The sequence below is a fragment of the Candoia aspera genome, chromosome 2 (genome assembly GCF_035149785.1).
Source record: "Candoia aspera isolate rCanAsp1 chromosome 2, rCanAsp1.hap2, whole genome shotgun sequence".
Taxonomy (NCBI): domain Eukaryota; kingdom Metazoa; phylum Chordata; class Lepidosauria; order Squamata; family Boidae; genus Candoia; species Candoia aspera.
In genome coordinates this window covers 165,748,157-165,769,093 of record NC_086154.1, presented here as the reverse complement: position 1 = coordinate 165,769,093, position 20,937 = coordinate 165,748,157, and the positions used below count along the sequence as shown (strand labels likewise).

The 20,937-nt window shown below is 42.6% G+C and overlaps 1 protein-coding gene across 1 annotated transcript; it reads left to right on the top strand.

Annotated features, from left to right (window-relative positions):
* The first annotated feature begins 390 nt into the window (after positions 1–390).
* HOPX (HOP homeobox) lies at positions 391–19,063 on the top strand. Its single transcript, XM_063296677.1, has 3 exons — positions 391–692; positions 15,039–15,217; positions 17,439–19,063. The coding sequence occupies exons 2-3, from the start codon at positions 15,074–15,076 to the stop codon at positions 17,514–17,516; spliced, it is 222 nt and encodes a 73-aa protein (XP_063152747.1). The 5' UTR covers positions 391–692; positions 15,039–15,073; the 3' UTR covers positions 17,517–19,063.
* The last annotated feature ends 1,874 nt before the right edge of the window (positions 19,064–20,937 follow it).

Here is a 20,937-nt window from a genome sequence, read left to right as displayed (position 1 = left end):
GAAGGGCCTTCATAACTTCTGAGCAAGCCTCTTGCCAGCAGCTCTGCTCAGATCCTGGGTGTGGACTAAGCAAGTCATTTTTGCATTGGAACTGAAGTTGCAACAGTCCTGCCTCCCCTCTGTGTTTGGCAAGCGAACGTTGCATCCCCAAAGGGAAGCGACGTGTGGTTTCGTGAGGCAACTGGCAGGATGACACTGGCAGTGGCAAAAGTCCAACTCCTGAAACTGACTTCAGCAGCAGCCGGACACTCTTGGAAGAACTGCAGCATCTCTGCTCTCGGGGAGGGGAGCCCACAATCTCCCCCCGCCCCCTTGTGCTTGCTCTTTCATCCACTCCAAAGCAAGTCTGCTTTGTAGGGAAAGAGTGAGGGAATTGCAGCTCAGAGGAGTTCAGCAGACCAATTTGGAGATCCTTTTTTTTCCCCCTGACATATACAAGCTGACTGCCAAACCTGAATTGCCAGCAGGGAAAGGGACTGAACAGCTAAGCAACTGCTTTAAGTTTCAGCCTGTCTGTGGTGCAGGTTTTTCAAGTCACACACACACACCTGCCTGTCACACACACTTTCTCTCTCTCTCATTCATACAGACTCACACACATCTAGGGATAAAGGTGCCGTCTGAGGTTGCTGCCTCCGTAGGTACATTCGTCTAGGACCTCGGCTGCTCAGAGGAGATCTCCCTGGGCCCAGGTAAGTGCCAGATTAAACAGCAGACCTTGATGACCTGGAGGCCAGACTGTCTCTGCTCCTACTTCTCCCGGGCAGTGAGACCTGGGCACCTCTTTGCAGGAGGATCCAGGAAGGGAAGCAAGTTCAGGGATTTCAAAGCAGCTATTCCAAGAAGAGGAGTTTGTTCCCTCTCAATGTTTGCTGCTACTGCTGCTACTGTTGGCCTTTTTAAAATGAAACAAGCATAGTAAAAACAAAAAGGAAACCAATGCAGGTTTTGTCCCAAGATCTTTGCCAGTTCAGTTTTGACAATGGGTGAAGTAATGCAGGGGAGGATAGCGAAGGGCAGAGAAAGGGAGAGGTTTGTGGATGTTTTTATAAAACTACTGGTTGGGATTACTCCAACAGATTCTTTCCATCTGCATGTGTATCCATGTTTAGTGTCTAATGTATTTTAGGGCTGACGTGAAAGGGTATTAATGTGATTCTTTATATTAGAAAATTTTGTGTATTTGATGTTTGCAAAGATAAACAATTTCAAAGCATTCCCATTTGAAGAAGGAAATCCCCATTTCAAAATAGGGATTTCAGTTTTTAATTCAAAATGTCAAGGATCTTCTTTTCAGCCAATTATATTTGAGTGGCAAAATTAGAAATCTGCCATTATATAATTGAGAATTCAGGTCAGTTCCAGAATTCTGCTCGGTGTTATCTATTCCCCTGGCAACATCAGGGCAGCCTTTTACCCTGGGGAAAAGAACTGATAAACATGGTGGCATCGTTGGCCAAAAAGGGTTCCTTTATGTGGAATTGGTTGAGGTGGGCAGCAGGCTAGGAAAGCAAACAGCCATGATAATCTCAGAGCCCCCATTTTGTAGTATAGTTTTTCATTGGAGGTACAGCTTGCCCTGGCCCTGCTGACCTCTGCTTAAACAGAGCTCTTCTGGAGGGCTGTTTTTAATGAGCTAGGATAGTGCCATAAGGATTTTTAATTACTATAATTGTATTTTTCCAATGTTAAAGTAATGATTATGCTGTGTTATGAACGTCTTATATTTTTAGTATATTATTATATGGGCCATTTAATCTTGTACACTGCACTGACAGTCATAAGATTGTGGCGACCTAAAACTCATATGAGTCCTGCACCCCCACCCCCCCATACAGGAGTCGTCAACCACAACTTCTTTCCAAAAGTTTCTTTGCAAAACTCAAACTTCTTTCTCTAGCTATGTAGTTGTGGCATGGCACACTTTTTACTTATGAGTAGCCACCAGCCATCAAATGCCATTAAGTAAGCTAGCACCTCCACGTTGCAGGCTATTCAAAACCTTTGAATGGTGAGATCATTCGGCACGCAAAAAGAAGATGCTTTTGCCACCCTAGTCAGTGCTGCTTTAAAGAAAAGAGGGATCCCCCATAGGCTGTGTAGTAAGAAAGGCCATGCAGTAGTAATATGGTAGAAATTGATGTATTTCTGTATAAAGCTTCTCATAATGACGACGCTGGCCAGAATTTGCTCTGCAGAGAGTAAAAGAGCAAGAAATAAAGAGAGGATAAGAAGAGCAGCTGGAGCAATGAGTTACAGCCTGATCCACAGACCACTGAAAGGTTGTGATGATTGCTGGGAGGTGGCGACCTTAGAGAAAGTTGTTTTATTCAGGCATGCCCATGCCTCCTCCTGATTCTGGAAAGAAGAAGAAGAAGAGAGAGAGCATCTCCAGATGGTTTTGCTTCCTAGGGAAATTAGAATCCTACCATTGTTTCTGCTAAATACATGCCAGTCAAACAGGTCCTTTGACCAGCAATATTTGTTGGAGGCTCTTATTCCTGTCCATGGGCCGCTTCCCCAAGCGGTGACCAAAAAGAGAAACGTAAGAAGCGGGTTAATGAGGAAAGTGGAGGACAGCAGGGCAGTGTACAGGGATTTCTGCAAACATAATTGAGAGGATTAGAGATCTTATTTCAAAATTGCCAGTCTCTGCTGGGTGGATATGATAGGACAACCAGACTGGGGCTGCAAAACTCCCAAAGACACCACCTGGAAACAAAGGTTGGAGATTTTTATATCTTTTTTCTGCCCTCTAGTCATCATCCAGCCCAGGTAAGGAGCCCTAGCCTGTGCAGACTGCAGCTGGAGAGCCAGCTTCAGAGCCAGGTTTCAGAGCCCTGTTCAGAGTTGCCACTAACATATCTGGAAAATAAGAAATTCTCCTGAGATGCTCACCCTTTCTTTGTCCTCCATCATAATCTGACATCTGTTGTTCATAATCAGGGTATTACTAGGCTGAAACACTTCTCATTGGGGGGTGGGGTGGGGGGGTTGGAATCAGTCCTGGAGTGTAGAGCATTTGTAAGGATGCGTCAATGGCTAGTTCCCAGACATTTCCCCCCACACATACAGCCATAGGCTATTTTCTTCAACCAGTCCCAAAGCTAATAGTATGCTTGTCTCAGGGGAGCTGGAGGATTGTCTGGAAAAAGACATTTTCAAAGAGGAGCTGGCAGGTCCCAGTGCCTTCCTACCTGCTTGCGTTTCCTCTTCAAGGGCCCTTGAGCTTTCTCCCCAAATTCAGTCAACAGATGATGATCAACATCAGTGGTTAAAGCCAATAATTTGGTTTGAGATTTGATTGCTTTTCGGGAAGTAATTCCAAATCTTCCAAGACACTTGTGTGTATGTGGGTGCTTGAGATACCTCCCCACGCTGTCTCTTTGGTTGGTCTCGGTGTCTGTTACTGTAGTTAACAGAGATATTGTGCCAGCTGAACTGTATGAATATGGCCATTTAAACCAGTTGCTATGTGTCTGTGTGTGAAATCCAACAGAGCTCTTTTCCCCTGTAAGGAGTCCTCAGACAAGACTCATACTGCTTCTATAAGCTGTAGGGAGGCGGCTTTGTGCTGTCTGAACAATTGTTTCCTGCTGTACCGTGTTCCACCCCTTCCTGAATGGGTGATGGAAGGATGCTTGTTTACAGGACGAATCGCTCTTGCTTGCAGCCAGCTGACTAGTCAAGAGCCTCACCTGCCAGCCCCAGCTGTGTGGCTTCTTGCTGGTTCACCCCCAGCCACCTTGGAGGCAAGCAAACACCTGTGGGGGCATCACCACCCTGGAAAACAAGGCCGAGGATGAGTTGCAGAAAACCAGACTGTTGATGTCCCTTTATCAGCAGCCTGATCTGTTGTAATCGCCAGGTTACTAGCTTGATGCCGTACAAAGCTTCATTTAGCCTAGTGTTATGCCATAAAAAAGTTTGTTCTATAACTTTTGCTTAACAAAAAGGGACAGAAGGCAGTCACGCCATGGGTTTTTGGGGGGGGGGTTGTTGTTTTTTTTTTTGGCAAAGCTGGCATTTTAATATCCCCATTTTCCTCTTTTGGTTTCTCTTGAAACCACCTTGGAATTAGTTTCATGGGACTGATCGTTTATTTATTTATTAAACAAACTTATATAGCTGCCCATCTACCAAAAGGAACTCTGGGTAGCAAATGATTATTAAAACGATAGACAGTGTTGAGACTCTGATAAAACTTGCATTCATCACAACGACCCCATGCCAGTGCCATCAACATCCTGGCCCCAGTGCCTAGAGAAAAACCCAGATCTTCACTGCTTTCCTGAAGGCCAACAGGTTCAGAGCCATCTGTATCTCCAGGGGAGGATCTTCCATAAGGCAGGCACCATTACAGAGAAGACATGCTTCTGAGGCCTCACTAGGCAACATTGTTTCACTGAGGGGACCCAGAGCATGCTCACCAGGCAGAAACCATAGGAGATAGGCGGTCCTGCAAATTGCCTGGCCCCATGCCATGTATGTAGGGCTTTAAAGTGGATGACCAGCACCTTGAATTGTACCCGGAAGCCTCCTGGGTGCCAGTGCAGTACATGCAGCAGTGGTGTTATATGGTCATACTGAGGTATGCCCACTACTGCCCATGCTGCTGCATTTTGGACCAGCTACAGCTTCTAAATGTTCTTCAAAGGCAGCCCCATGTAGAGGGCATTGCAATAATTCAATTGGGAGGTGACTATGGCATGAGTGACCATGAGCAGTGCCCCCCAATCTAGGAAAGGGCGCAGCTGGCACACAAGATATATTGTGCAAGGCCCTCCTGTCCACAGCTGCCACCTGCTCTTCAAGGAGGAGCCATGAATTCAGGACAACGCCTAGATTCTGTACCAGCTCTGACTGGGGCAGTGTCACCCCAGCCAGAATTAAAGTTGGCAAATCACTACGTATGGGGGACCCCAAAACCCACAGACACTTGGTCTTGTCATGGTAGAGGTGAAACCAATTCTTGCCCATATAGGCCCATACAGCCTCCAGTCACTGGGAAAACACCCCTATCACATCACTTGGGCAGCCCAGGGCAGAGATGTACAGCTGAGTATCCTCAGCATGGTACTTAACCTCATGCTGATGGATGACCTCAGCCAGTGTTTCATGTACTGTAGATGTTAGTGGGGAGAGCTGAGTCTTGCAGCACCCCACAAAAATCCCACTACCAGCACCGACCTCAACCAGCCTTGGAGGAAGGAGGACAACTACTGAAGCTCAGTGCCTCCCACTCCCAACCCCCTCAGCCATCTTAGAAGGATACCATGATTGATGGTATCGAAAGCTGCTGAGAGATCAAGTAAGGCCAGGATGGATACACCACCAGAGGCCCACCAGAGGCCATCCACAAGTGCGATCAATTCCATCTTCTGTATATCCTGTCATGAAACCAACTGTAATGGGTCCAGATAATCTGCTTCCTCCAAAGCACTTTGAAGGTGCAGGGCTCCCATCTTCTCAATAATCTTCCCCAAGAAGAGAAAGTTGGAAACTGGATGAACATTGTTCAGAACTCTACCCTCTGTTTTGCCCCATCACTCTCCCCAGTCACTCCAGGAAGGAAAAATAATTAAATCTATTTTATGACTTAATTATGTACTATGTTACATTCAAGTATGGGCAACATACAATGTCAAAAGAAAAATAATTTCAAAAGAGGGTGACTGGAAAGGAAAAGAGGGGTTCTTTTGGGTGAACCCCTTCCCAGTCGATTGCTCCAGAATTCCAAATTTAGGTCTAGAGTCCTTCAAGACAAGCGTGGCTCCTGAAGATATGTGGGCACATTGACATGATTTCCTTGGTAACAAAACAGAAATGGTTTGCCAGCACTTCTACCTGGCATCTTTTGACTTCCCAATGTAACCTACTATTCTGGATATCCTCATGCTCTCTCATCTCAGTTTCAAGCAGTTTTGATTCTGCTTAGCTTCTTCTAAGCAGATACCAACCGTTGTCAGCTATATGCTACCAAATAGGAATATATTAATTTCAAATCCTTTTATTTAAATTAAATTTACTTAAATTTTCCAACAAATCAGCATTGTTACAAAAGTGGGAAGAATGTTACCACAGGTGTAAGTGTCATCACTAGTAATCCGGTCTAACATTAGTAATCCAATCTAACACTGGATTACTAATAATCCAATCTAATATTGGCTGAGGGAGCAGTATTTAATTGTAGATGTGGCCCCTTTGCCCTTTGTAGCATACAATGCATGTAGTTTTTATAAATGCATTTTAACTGTTGTATAGGTTTTACTCTTCAGCAAAGGATCGTTACCTTGTCGTGGTGCTGGAGCTTGAGCACCTCAATGATGCCATGAGCTAAACCGTGAAGGGCCACCCAAGATGGGAAGGTCATGACAGAGAGGTCAGACTAAATGCGATCCCTGGGGAAGGTAATAGCAACCCACCCCAGTATTCTTGCCGTGAAAACTAAATGGATCAGTACAACCAGAGATTGATGAGACCCCCAGGTCGGAAGATGGTCAAAATGCTACTGGGGAGGAACAGAGGATGAGTTCATCTAGCCCCAGATGTGATGACGCAGCTAGCTCAAAGCCGAAAGGACAGCTAGCGGCCGACAGTGCTGGTGGTGAACGGCAAATCTGATGTTCTAAGGATCAACACACCATTGGAACCTGGGATGTAAGATCTATGAGCACCTTGGATGTGGTTATTGGTGAGATGTCAAGATTAAAGAGACATTTTGGGCGTCAGTGAACTGAAATGGACTGGAATGGGCCACTTCACATCAAATGACCACCAGATCTACTACTGTGGACAAGAGGACCACAGAAGAAATGGAGTAGCCTTCATAATTAATAGTAAAGTGGCTAAAGCAGTGCTTGGATACAATCCAAAAAACGATAGAATGATCTCAATTCGAATTCAGGGCAAGCCATCTAACATCACAGTGATCCAAATATATGCCCCAACCACAGATGCTGAAGAAGCTGAAGTAGAGCAGTTCTATGAGGATCTGCAGCACCTACTGGACAACACGCCTAAAAGAGATGTTATTTTCATCACAGGAGACTGGAATGCTAAGGTGGGCAGTCAAATGACACCTGGAATTACAGGTAAGCATGGCCTGGGAGAACAAAACGAAGCAGGACATAGGCTGATAGAATTTTGCCAAGACAACACACTCTGCATAACAAACACTCTCTTCCAACAACCTAAGAGACAGTTTTATAGATGGACTTCACCAGATGGACAACACCGAAATCAGATTGACTACATCCTTTGCAGCCAAAGGTGGCGGACATCTATACAGTCGGTAAAAACAAGACTTGGAGCTGGCTGTAGTTCCGATCACGAACTTCTTCTTGCACAATTTAGGATCAGACTAAAGAGATTAGGGAAGACCCACAGATCAGCTAGATATGAGCTCACTAATATTCCTAAGGAATATGCAGTGGAGGTGAAGAATAGATTTAAGGGACTGGACTTAGTAGATAGGGTCCTGGAAGAACTCTGGACAGAAGTTCGCAACATTGTTCAGGAGGCGGCAACATACATCCCAAAGAAAGAGAAAACCAAGAAGGCAAAATTGCTGAGACACTAGAAGTAGCCCAAGAAAGGAAAGCAAAAGGCAACAGTGATAGGGGGAGATATGCCCAACTAAATGCAAAATTCCAGAGGTTAGCCAGAAGAGATAAGGAATTATTTTTAAACAAGCAATGCGCAGAAGTGGAAGAAGACAATAGAATAGGAAGGACAAGAGACCTCTTCCAGAAAATTAGAAACATTGGAGGTAAATTCCAGGCAAAAATGGGTATGATCAAAAACAAAGATGGCAAGGACTAACAGAAGAAAAAGAGATCAAGAAAAGGTGGCAAGAATATATGGAAGACCTGTATAGGAAGGGTAACAATATCGGGGATAGCTTTGACTGTGTGGTCAGTGAGATAGAGCCAGACATGCTGAAGAGTGAGGCTGAATGGGCCTTAGGAAGCATTACTAATAACAAGGCAGCAGGAGATGACGGCATCCCAGCTGAACTGTTCAAAATCTTGCAAGATGATGCTGTCAAGGTAATGCATGCTATATGCCAGCAAATTTGGAAAACACAAGAAAGGCCATCAGATTGGAAAAAATCAACTTATATCCCCATACCAAAAAGGTGGAACACTAAAGAATGTTCAAACTATTGAACAGTGGCACTCATTTCACATGCCAGTAAGGTAATGCTGAAGATCCTGCAATTTATGGAGCGAGAATTGCCAGATGTACAAGCTGGGTTTAGAAAAGGCAGAGGAACTAGGGACCAAATTGCCAATACCCACTGGATAATGGAAAAAGCCAGGGAGTTTCAGAAAAACATCTATTTCTGTTTTATTGACTATTCTGAAGCCTTTGACTGTGTGGACCATAACAAATTGTGGCAAGTTCTTAGCGGTATGGGGATACATCTTGTATGCCTCCTGAAGAATCTGTATAACGACCAAGTAGCAACAGTAAGAACAGACTATGGAACAACGGACTGGTTTAAGATTGGGAAAGGAGTACGGCAGGGCTGTATACTCTCATCCTACCTATTCAACTTGTACGCAGAACACATCATGCGACAAGCTGGGCTTGAGGAATCCAAGGCTGGAGTTAAAATTGAATCTCAGATATGCAGATGATACCACTTTGATGGCTGAAAGTGAAGAGGAACTGAGGAGCCTTATGATGAAGGTGAAAGAAGAAAGTGCCAAAGCTGGCTTGCAGGTAAACCTCAAAAAAACCAAGATTATGGCAACCAGCTTGATTGATAACTGGCAAATAGAGGGAGAAAATGTAGAAGCAGTGAAAGACTTTGTATTTCTAGGCGCAAAGATTACTGCAGATGCTGACTGCAGCCAGGAAATCAGAAGATGTTTAATTCTTGGGAGGAGAGCAATGACAAATCTTGATAAAGTAGTTAAGAGGAGAGACATCACATTGACAACAAAGGTCCGCATAGTTAAAGCAATGGTATTCCCCTTGATAACATATGGCTGCGAGAGCTGGACCATAGGGAAGGCTGAGCAAAGGAAGATAGATGCTTTTGAACTGTGGTGTTGGAGAAAAATTCTGATAGTCCCTTGGACTGCAAGAAGATCAAACCAGTCCATATTCCAGGAAAGAAAGCCAGACTGCTCACTTGAGGGAATGATATTAAAGGCCAAACTGAAATTCTTTGGCCACATAATGAGAAGACAGGACACCCTGGAGAAGGTGCTGATGCTAGGGAGAGTGGAGGGCAAAAGGAAGAGGGGCCGACCAAGGGCAAGGTGGATGGATGACATTCTAGAGGTGACGGACTCGTCCCTGGGGGACCTGAGGGTGTTGACGACCGACAGGAAGCTCTGGCGTGGGCTGGTCCATGAAGTCACGAAGAGTCGGAAGTGACTGAACGAATAAACAACAACAATAGGTTTTACTGTTCATTTGTTTGGTCTTGGCCCATAAATTAATATGTAATAATAGGGCTACCAGAGCTGGGCTACAAAAATTGGGATGGCTTCTAGAAGTCAGCAAAAAGATACAGAAAACCTAACTCATGTCAGGATTTTTGCAACCCAGAACTGGTCATTCTACCTTCTGATAGTAACATCTCAACAGAATGCTTCACTACCCACACACCTCCCAGTCCTTCATTGCTAACTAAACAGATCTCTGAGTTGGCTTTATTGGAAGAAGCTTTGACCCATTTCCAGCCCTTTCTGCAGGCACCACTCAACAAATCAATATGCAGAGCCCAACTTGGCCTAGTCATGTTTTTAAGCAAGGGTGAGGGCTGTTGTTAGTATAGCAAAGCACCCATTCTTTACCCAGGACACAAGGGATGCCAACAAAGCAAACAAGAGCAAGCCACAAAGCTGTGTTCCCTGAAAGACAAGTTGGACTAGGATTACATTTCTATACAAAACTGGGACAGAACAACCCCAAAAGAGCATCTGGTGAATGGGCCCTGTGTACTCCCCCCAGCATCCCCAGGAGTGCCAAGGCAGCTGGTTTCTGTGACAGGGAGCTGAGGATCTTTGGCCAGGACTCAGAAGCCAGCAAAAGGTTAGGTAAGACCTTCAGCATTTTGGTTGCCCTTTGCTTGAAAGCAGAATAGCTACAGATGGAAGCTAAAGTAGATATTGCATTAAATTGTGTTTGCCTTTGATGTGCGCTTTTTAAAAAAATTGCAAATACCACCAGGAGAGGGGACAGCAATTGATGATGGTAGTAAATGTAGCAAGTGGGGGAATGTATCCACTTCCTTGCAGTCTTGGGAAAAATCATGTTTAGGTCTTTGTAAGGGGGAGGGCATCTCTCCTAGCACAAATCATAGCTTCCAACAGTTTTAGGACTGCACTAGAGGGAAAAAAGCTAAGGCTCCTTCAGTGCTTGCTTTGAGCTCAGCACAGCTATTTGCATATTTTAAAACTGTACTAGCTATTTGGCTTCGTAAACACCTGTATCTTAAATGCAAAGGTCATCAGATTTACTTTGGCCATGATAAGCCTGTCACAGAGAACTATCTGATTCTAACTTCCCTGTAGCCATGACCCCATTCTGCCATGTCCCAATCTCCCTACTACTTCTTCAAATGAGGATGTTATTATATACTTGTACAGTACCATTTGTGGAAAGAGGAGGAGGAGGGAATATTGAGGGAAATGGTTAGTCTATAGACTTCTTCCATAGGAAAGGATTCCTTTAGTAAAACTGGTTCCAAGTAGTGGCATCTCACTTAAGCCTTTAGATGCTTTTCAGCTATCTAAGCAAAGTCATGCCCTAATGTTATACCAGGACATTTGTATAGAAATGGGCACAGGAAGGACAAAAATCCTCCCAGCCCTCTTTTCTAGAACTACTTTGAAGCCACCATGTAAATGGCCTCATGGTGGCACATGTAGTGGGAGATTCTCAGCTTCCTGCATCTCCATGGGCCAATGCTCTTGTCTCTCTCTTTATTCAAATAGCTATTTCAATGGGAATCTGGAATTGTGATGAGACTACATAGGAACTGTGATGCTTTGGTAGTCACAACCTCTTATCTGGTGATATTTTGAACATTTCCTATTCTGTAGATTTCCTACAGAGCTGTTTCCTGTAGTGGTTTTGATGGGGGTTCATATTTGGAATGTATAATAATGTCAAAATGTTGTTAGCCCTGCGAGGTAGTCCAGACAAGAAGCACAACCAGAGGTACTAGCTCTATCTTTATTGTAAGGTTACATTATCAGAAACTTGCAAGACTGAAAATATTTCTCCCCTCCTCTCTTTTTACTCTCCAGAAAACTAGGAAGGGTCCCTTCTGAAATGCTTCCCATGCCTTCCTTCCTGTGGGCCGAGATATCTTTTACACCAGTTGTCTAGTCTGTGGCTCTGCCTCCTGTCTCCCAAGGTCATTTGCACATACCATTATAGATATGAACCTGGATGGCCAATCTCCTTTCCTGGCAGGCAGACTGCTACAATAAATGAATGACACTGATATAAAGTGATGCATGAGGGGGTGGCTGGAGAGAGCCAAAACTTACCAGCCGGCACCTTTCCTCCCCAAATGGCTTTTTAAAAAAGATGTATTTCTCCTGATAGAAGAATCGGTTAAAAACAAGTACAATAAAAATTTCAGGTGGAAAAGCCCAAATAGGGTTGCTTCACCATGCTGTTTAAAAAAGGACAGGCACAGACACTGGCTGCTCGAGGTATTTTAGACTAGATGGTGCCCCACTCCTAGTCCATGTAGAGGTTAGAACCTGACTAAACCAGGTTGGCACAATACCCTGTATTACCACTACCATCACCACCAACAATTTGTAACCTAATGTGTTGTGCAAACCCAGAGACTGGGGCTAATTCAGGATTCAGTGTGTTGTTCAAATCTAGGAAAGTGGGCTGCTTGTATTCAGATATATACAGTTCAAGTATGTATGGGCTGGTGTGTCATGTGAATGTAGCCCATATGGCTTTGGTGTTGGGTATAATACTGGAGGGTAACATAGGATCAAAGAATTGGAAATCCAGCCTCCAGCTCCATTTAGTAATCTCATTTAAAATCTCCCTGACTCATGGCTGTCCTACAGAGGTGTGAAATTATTGCTTTGAGTTTGAAAAGCCTTCTATGATCCTACTGGAAATGTTTGAACATTAAAAAAGTGTGTAGAGCAAACAACTCCTACCTTAAATTTGGAATGGTTGGTTCAAACTTGAAATGAGGCTGTTTCAAGCTCAGAACATTTCCAGAATGGTTAGAACTTTGCCAGAACACTTCTAGTAAAATCAGAATACCTGTTCCAGACTCAAAATGGGTTTGAAATAGGATGTTTCCGGTTTGAAATGTTTTGAACTGAAAATGTTTTGCACACCTCTGCTATCCCGCCTCTGCTGAAAAGCATTCAGGGAAGGGAGCTGAACAGCTTTCTCAGTAATTGGATAGAAGGCAGAACCAGGAAGAATCACCAGCTATACTCCCTCTATGACACCCAACATTTGTGGTCTGGGGCAAACTCTATCTATACCAGTGTTTCTCAACCTTAGCAACTTCAAGATGTGTGGACTTCAACTCCCAGAATTCCCCAGCCAGGCTGAGAAACACTGATCTATACTACAGAGTGCAGACCTGCTCTAAATTTCTCCCTTTTGCAGAAGCAGCAGCAAGGGGTCAGCTACCTCCCCTTCTTGTGGCATCCCACATCTCAAATTAGGTGTAAGTCAGGCAGGTCACTTAACACACATTAACACCAACATTTCTGTTAGCACTATGCCACAAGGTGTGCATATATTGGGGCCTGAGGTCACTGGCATCCATAACAAACTGTGATGCTAAAATGAGAACATATGCATGATCATGTCACCATGCAAACGCCACACTCAAGCTTTCGCCTCACAACGTCTCATACAAGTATGTAAGTCACGACAACTGCGTGATGCTCTCATGCCACAGGTGTCACCCTTTCTTCCTGTGGGAGGTGAAGTCCCTCTTTAAATGGCACCAAAAGTTTCCATAGCATTATTTCCATCGTAGCCTTTCTGCAATGGGTTGGATATTGCCAAGTTGCATTCGATCTGGTGATTTAGATGGAGACAACAGAAATAATTGATTTCTTTTTGTGGCTTTGTTCTTCTCTGAAAGTTACTTTGCATTTCTGCAGTGTAATCTTGTTTGGTCTGAAATACAATAAGGATGCAGCAATTTCTGCAGTAGCGCTTCTGGGTATTTATAACCACCTTTAAAGATTATGGACCAAGGGAGAGAGAAAGAGCCAGCAGCTGCAAGCACTGATCACTTTTACCACTTCTACTCCATTCCCCAGCTGCTGTTCGTCAGCACAGATTGTTTAATAAGTTCAGATTGGTAATACTGAATTTCCTTGGACAAAGACATCTGAACACAACTGACAGAGAAGAAAATATAAGGAGATTCAAACCGTTCCACCCCATTACCTGTGCCTTCCTTTGGCCATTCTGAACGGTACTTTCAAGGCTATAACATCTCTCCATTTTCCGCACTTCCCTCAACAATAGGCAAGCCTTTTCTTGGATCTGAGAAATCTCCTTTCCCAAGTACCTAACATTTAGGGTTTTTTCCCAGTGCTAGTTCTATTTCTTTTTAATCTGGCTGTCTAGTCTCATGGCTGAGATTGATGTGACTGATGGATGGATCTAGAACTGTATTGAGAGAGAGAAGCTTAGCTTTAATTATTTTGCCATGTGCTGCACATACTTTTTCAAAAACTGAAATTTCAACCTGAAAATTTGGGGAAAAGGCAGCTACTAGGCAGTACTGAAATAGTCTGAGAAGCACCCACTTCAAAATATCAGGAGAATGAGAATAAGAAGTGGGGAGTGAATAAAGGACGTTAGCTCTCTCACTATGTCATGTCGACCAGGTAGTCAGAACACAGGAAAATTCATAAAGCAAAAACAAGGCACTAGCTCTCCCCAGTTTACCACGGACAGTGTGCCATTGCCCTGTGGCCTTCTAGCCTTCTATTATAAACTTAATAGTTTTATATCTATTTTATTTTCCCAAAGAATCTTGGAGATTTAAACTTTTGGAAGATGCTGAAACAGTATAGGACTTTTGAGATAAAGATACTTGTTCAGACAGCATGATCTATTGGAAGGGAAATTATTAATGAATATTTAATACTATTAAAATTAATAAAATGGCTTGATTTGATTTGTCTTTTGCACAATTTGAAACTATTCACTAAATTTTAGTAGCTAAGGTATTTCTGGAAATGTCAATTTTAGCAGTAAACATAACCTCTTTTTACAATCCCTATGAACCTTGTAAAATGTTAGGGTTATAATCTCCTAATTATAGTCCTAATGTCGGATCAATTTATGATGAATTCCATCCCAACTACATTGCAAAATTCCTCAGACTTAATTTTAATGGATCTTTGTTGGAAGATCGGAAGGGCCACATTGGAGACAGGTCATCGTGGAGGTGGTCTTTCTGGTCACTAAGAGTTGATGCTGACTTGATGGCACATAATCAATAAAAACATCATTACACTGTGAATATTCACAGAGCATTTAATATTACTATTTGCACTGAGTTGCACTTACTTTCAACATTTAACCTTTGGGAATTGAACATGGCAGCATGTGAAAGCTGGCACCTAAAACTAATTAACTTTTGACTGTATTTCAGAGTTTGGCAGACATGTAATCTTATTTAGTAGTTCACTGCATTTGATCATTGGCATAAAATGATGGATTGCATTTCACAATGGATGGTTTGTCAGGTTTCCTATTTGACCACTGCCAAAAGAAAACCCTCTTTTTTGTGTGGGGGGGTACCTCTGAGTCAGTTTTTGACAACAAGTCCCTGCAGTTTTCTGGCAAGATTTTGAAAAGTGGCTTGCCTTTGCCTGCTTCCCAGGGCTGAGAGAGAGGACTGCATGGAAATGGTGATGGAAGGATTGTATATTTAAAATGCAAATGGAACTTTTGCCAAAAACATTTGTTGCAATTGTATCAAAGGGGTCAGACAAGTAGTAACCTCTGCACAGAATCTAATGCTTTATGTTGTTGTGCCTTCCTAGCTCTCTGTTTGCTACCAAACGTGTATGAAGTGAAAATGTCTGTGGAAAAGGCGATCAGACTCAGAGAAGACCAGGTGGAGATTCTGGAGTACAACTTCACCCGAATCAGCAAGAACCCTGATCGTGCTACCCTTGACCTCATTGCTGCTGAGGCAGGGCTCTCAGTAGAAGAGGTGCTAGTGAGTAACTATGGCTTTGGCCTTCAATGCAATCATTTGCATCTTGAGGAGATTGTTCATTTCTGGACCACCAATCCATGAGAAATTGCATGGGGCAAAGCCTAGCCAACAGAATATGATACCTCTGTGATGGAATTTTCTACTCACAGCCGCCATTTTCTTCAGTAGAATGAACCCTACACTCCATGTAATTTCTGATTTCTCTAGTGCTTGTGTTAACTGAGATTTAGAGGATTTTATGTGATGGGCAGGAATCTAAGCAATAAGCAAATAACTTGGCTGGGGGGATGAGGGCAGGGCTTAAACACAAAGGTGCTATACTGACTATAGATCCCAGGCTGTCTTCCAAATTTTGACTCCTAATATTTTTAACAATCTCAGGGTGGTGTCCTGAGATGGAGCCTCCTAAATGTCTAAAAGCTTCTAATGGCCAGCAATACTCTTGTGATCCTATTTCAGTGGCTCAAGAAGACTAGGTAATGGGCCAAGAAGACTCACTTTTGTTTCCCCCTCCCTCCTGATGTTATCTGAAAAAGAGAGGGGAAGCCAGATCCATGTTTATACAAGAGAATCTTGCTGGTACTAGGTCTGAAGAAGAAGGTTAAAAAGGTGGTGCTGACTGGTGCTGCACACTTTCAACTTATACTCCACCTATATACATAAGGAGGTAGAACTGCTATCAGTGACCTCCTTCAGAAGAAACTGAACCCAGGATAAGCAATGGGATCTAGGTTTCTTAATGCACTTTGGTACTTGTTTTAATTTTTCAGTGCCGCAAAGTAGGGATCATGCGTGTAACAACTATGCTTTTCAGCATTATCAGGGAAGCTCCAGATTTTTTTTTCATCAGCCTTCATAGTTTATAATGATGACTATCTGAAATATACAAAACTTTGAGCTGTACTGCATTTATTTTCTTAACCTCTGCATCGATTGCTATCCTTTCCCCCTTTTGCACATTTCTCCAACTTTTCTAAATAACCCACAGTTTCCAGTATCCAGTTGCCTGAATGTTAATTTTCCAAAAACAAAACCTGCTGTCTTAACAGCCAATGAGCAATTTTCCTTTTCAAACTTCCACAGCATTACCTGCAGAAAATCATAGATATTATGGAATCTTGGAGGTATTTGTAATATTAAAAGCAGTACAGGAAGGGTTAACACCTCTCTTGCATGTACCACTTTCCCAATGAATCATTCCTGCTTTTCTCCTCCCTACATTTGCTAGGGCTGAAGGGTGCCTAGCCTTCCAGAACATATGGGGGGGGAGTGGGAATCAACCTATAATCCCCTCTGAGGAATCAAAATCTTCTTACCGATGGAAGGAGACCATCTGTCTGTAGGACGTTTATGATGGGACCAACCCTCTGTGCAATCTGAGTACAGTGGAACGAAGTGGCAGAATGCTGCTGAGATGGTAGAATGAATTACAGCACTTCTGGCTACAGGTCAGAGACCTCAGTCTTGCTGGTTATTTAAAAAAAACCTAATTAATCCTCCCTCAATACAGAAAACAAGCACAGGAGGGAATGGACTGAGGAAGCATTTTTCTCTTTGATGGCAAGCTTTTTTTCTTTCTTTTCACTGAGTATTCAAAACTTTTCTTTTACCTGTTGGTCAAAATGATAAGGTCCATTTCACACACATACTTTCCCCAGATGGGATGTCCATTCTTTTTTGTTTTCTTATGAAACTTATACAGGTAGTCCTTGCTTAACAACCATTTGTTTAGTGATGGTTTGGACTTACGATGATGCTGAAAAAACTGAGTTACGACCGGTCCTCACACTTAAGACTGACACAGTGTCCCCGCAGTCACATGATCACGATTTGGGCACTTGGCAACCAGTTCACATTTATGACCATTGCAGCATCCGTGGTCATGTGATTGCCATTGTCAATCTTCCCAGCCAGCTTCTGGCAAGCAAAATCAGTGGGGAACTACATGATTTGCTTAATGACCACATGGTTCGCTTAACACCCGCAGTGATTTGCTTAATGCCTGCCACAAAAAGGTTGTAAAATTGGGTTGGATTCACTTAATGACCTCTTTACTTAACAACTGAAATTCCAGTCCTAATTGTGGTCATTAAGTGAGGACTACCTGTACTCTCGGCAGCTCACCACTCGTTTTATCATTGCCTACCAAAGTCTCAATGTCTTGTGCCAGGTAGCCCACTTTCCTCTTTATTAATTGAGCAACATTCCTTTGTTTCTCCAGGAATGGTTCAAGAAGCGCCTGGGAGAGTGGAGGAGATCGGAGGGGCTACCTTCAGAATGTAGGTCTGTCAGAGATTGACTAAAGCCCCCCTTGTGGAGACAGCTCTGGAAAATGGACAGCAGCTCAGTTATTGCTTTCTCTGTGGAATGTCACTGTCAAAAATACTTTTTCCTATTATTTAACCTGCTGCTTATTTAAAATGTATATAACTAGGGGTGGAAAATAAGTATATAAAATCATGCATATTGGTTATAATGCAGTCTTTTATGAAACTTACAAAGAGAAAGCTACAAACCACGCCTATTGCAGGTACGTTGATAACATAATGGAGTGGACCTGGTTAAATATTTCCATTAATTCTGGCAACATTAATAGGAAGGAGCCGAAGCAGACTGATTGAAATATGTTTTGCTTGTCTACTATGAGAAATGGGTTCAGCACCAGAGCCCAGGAAAGCAAAATCTAGAATCAACCACATCTATTAACAACCTACGGGAACTTGATAAAAAAAGAAGTTGGGGCATGATCCATCTTGTGGTGTTTGTGAAGGCTTTGATGTGTACACAAACAAGAGGACAAGTTACAACTTGCCTGAGTCCACATTCAGCTCCTACGTACACAGAAAAATCACACAACCTGTTGTGAATTCAGGGCAGATACACCAGTGCACACTGTGAAACATCCTTCTGCAATCTTGAGCAGTGTACAGTATCCTGAGTCCCACTAGCACAGCCTGTTTACAGCCAGATCATGTAAAGACCCAACAAGTGAACCTGTGTGGTACATAAAAAGGATAGGAATAAAAATACGCCAGTGCAGCTTGCTTCTTTCTCCTTGCCTCTCCTCTACCTCACATACTGCTGTCCATAATGCTTAGAAAAATCCCTCAGTCTTGGATATCTGGTGGAAAGCATTCAGCAGAGAGAGACTACCCAACTCCACTAAAAGGACTGGTTGATGTCCATCGTTCATTAGGTGTCATCATAATTAAATGAATATAAGGGGCGTATTCCATGCTGTACATGAAAAAGAGTATGTTTCTCTGGATATGTTAATTAATCACACATTTTACTCAGATTTGATGTGTGTGTTATGTCTGAATGATTTCATTGCTCTATCTCTGAAAAAGCCAGTTCCAAGGAAAGGCCTACGTGGGATCTATAGAGATAAGAACTTGTTTCTCTTTCACAGTTGCCCGATGCATTCAATTCTATGTACAGGATCTATCCAAACCACAACTACATGCAGCAAACAGGGCCTTTTTTCACGTGGAGCATGGAAGCAAGGGCATCAGGTTCTACACTTAGAAAGCTAGTCCAAAGGATAGGTCAGTATATGAAGTGATCTTAGGAATTAGTGCTTAATCATTCAAGGCAGCAAAACTAACCAGTGAAAATAGAACCTCAAGACTTCTTTTAGTAATTTGTTTCCCTACATACTTACATTACCAAGTGATGGATTTCAGTGGCAACACAATGGGGAGAGAAGGGGGAAGTAAACCAAGAGGTGGGTGCTCAGAGAAGTCTTCTGTGCTGACAGCAAATACATTATTCTACTTATAATTCTCTGAGAAGTCAACAAAGTTCAAGCATTTGGAGGTGCACAGCAGGGATTCTAATGAATAGCTCAAACCTGGTAGGTAGAAATGGGTGGAGTGAGGGTCTGAGCTTTGCGTAATACATTATTTCAACATGTATATTGAAGAACTATCTAATTTAGAAGCACACATTTTAGCTGAGAAGTCTTTGGGAAAAGAATCTAAAAGGGGCAGCATGACATCAATCGGTTATGGGAAACCAGCAAGCCACGTAGCAGAGAACAGAATCCGAACAGTGCATGGGAAGGTCTATAGTTCAGCCGAGAAAGTCTCTCTGTATGCCCCAGGTCTCTTGGAGGGCTTGCTGACCTCTCCAGATAAATCCGTTTACCATTTTGGAGAACTGCTGCTGCTTATTTTAAATAGGAAATGGCTAGATAAATCAGCAGTCTGATTATGAGTATCTACTTGTTATTCTGCAAGAACAGGAAAAATATAGAACAATTTTGACATTTCACAACTGGGGATTTTTATAAGGATATGATGTTTCACTCAAATAGAGAAATTTGTCTGGACATTATGAAACTCTTGGTGAAACTCTCACATTATATCATGAGTACCTCTAATACTGCTTGCTGTCCGGATGTAATAGATCTCAGTGGAACGAAAGTTCAGAAGTAGCCTCCTTTTAACTGAACTCAGCTACTTGTGACATCACAGGTGCACCTCTGCAGCTTCCCTGACAGAAGAGGTTGTCATGCCTTCATCCAAGAAATTTTTTGACCTCCAAATCTAGTCTACAGCCTGAGGATTTCCTGATCTTTCACAAGGCCACCTATGAGGTTGTCTTATAATTTCAAAGTATGAATAGGTCCAGACCTGCTTAGCTTTGGAGATCAGCCAAGGTCAGTGAGAGTTTGTGGAAGGTGTATTGTTTTAAACTACCCTTCCTTAATCAGGTGTTGGCCAGATTAAACTGTAACTCTCAGCTTTTGGACATTCCCTAGAGAATATGAATACTAAGGCATTACTTCATTCACGTAACAAGGAATGTGAAGGAGTGGTGAAGGAGGCAAGGAGTTTCCAAAGGTTGTGTATTATTTTGATTGCACCACACTGATGTAATCAGACATTACATGCAGCTGGCGTAGTGAGTTCATAGGTATGTGCTCTTAATCAAACAAATACACATAATATTAAATGGAAAGTGTTACTGTAGAAGTCAGTCAACAGTTTGGAATCAAGTTCAGTACCAGTGAGATGTGGAAAATGATAGAGCACCACTTAGAACCCTGGAGATGCCTAGAACCTTTTGGTTCTACACAGTAGACTTGTTTCGCTTCAGATTCCCTTCTTCAGTGCACAAGTTTAGTAATGACCCTCTCTTTGTAAGGAGGAACTGAATTACATGCATTTACAATGATTTAATTGCCTTACAGATTATACAACACTCCTGAACTAAATCCTACCACTTTTTCCATCCTTGTGGTGAATTATATTGCTGACATATCCAGGAGCTCATGCTATCCAAATGCCTTCAGCTGGGATTGTTACTGGATTGATATTGGTTGAAATCTACCTCTAGATGTCTCCAGAATTGGCATCTGTCCTTATTTTTTGAGGAGCAGAATATGTTAGTTCCATACAGGCCTAGAGCAAGGGCAAACTTTTTGGAGTTCTTGCATGGGTTCTAGTTATTTAGGTTTAACTTTTTATAATACTGTTTCATTATTTCTGTTGTAAGGATATTACCATTTTGATGATAAATATATTGTTTTTATGGTATTATTTTTACAGTATTTCTGTTTATCTTTTATTGTTGCTTTGTTTCTTGCTGGATATTGATTTTTATCAAGATTTAAATTCTGTTATTAGCTTTATGAAAGCTATGTAATAAACATTGGATCAGATGAAAAGACAGATCAAACTTTAATGTTTTAAAAGTCAGGTTCCCGCTTACAT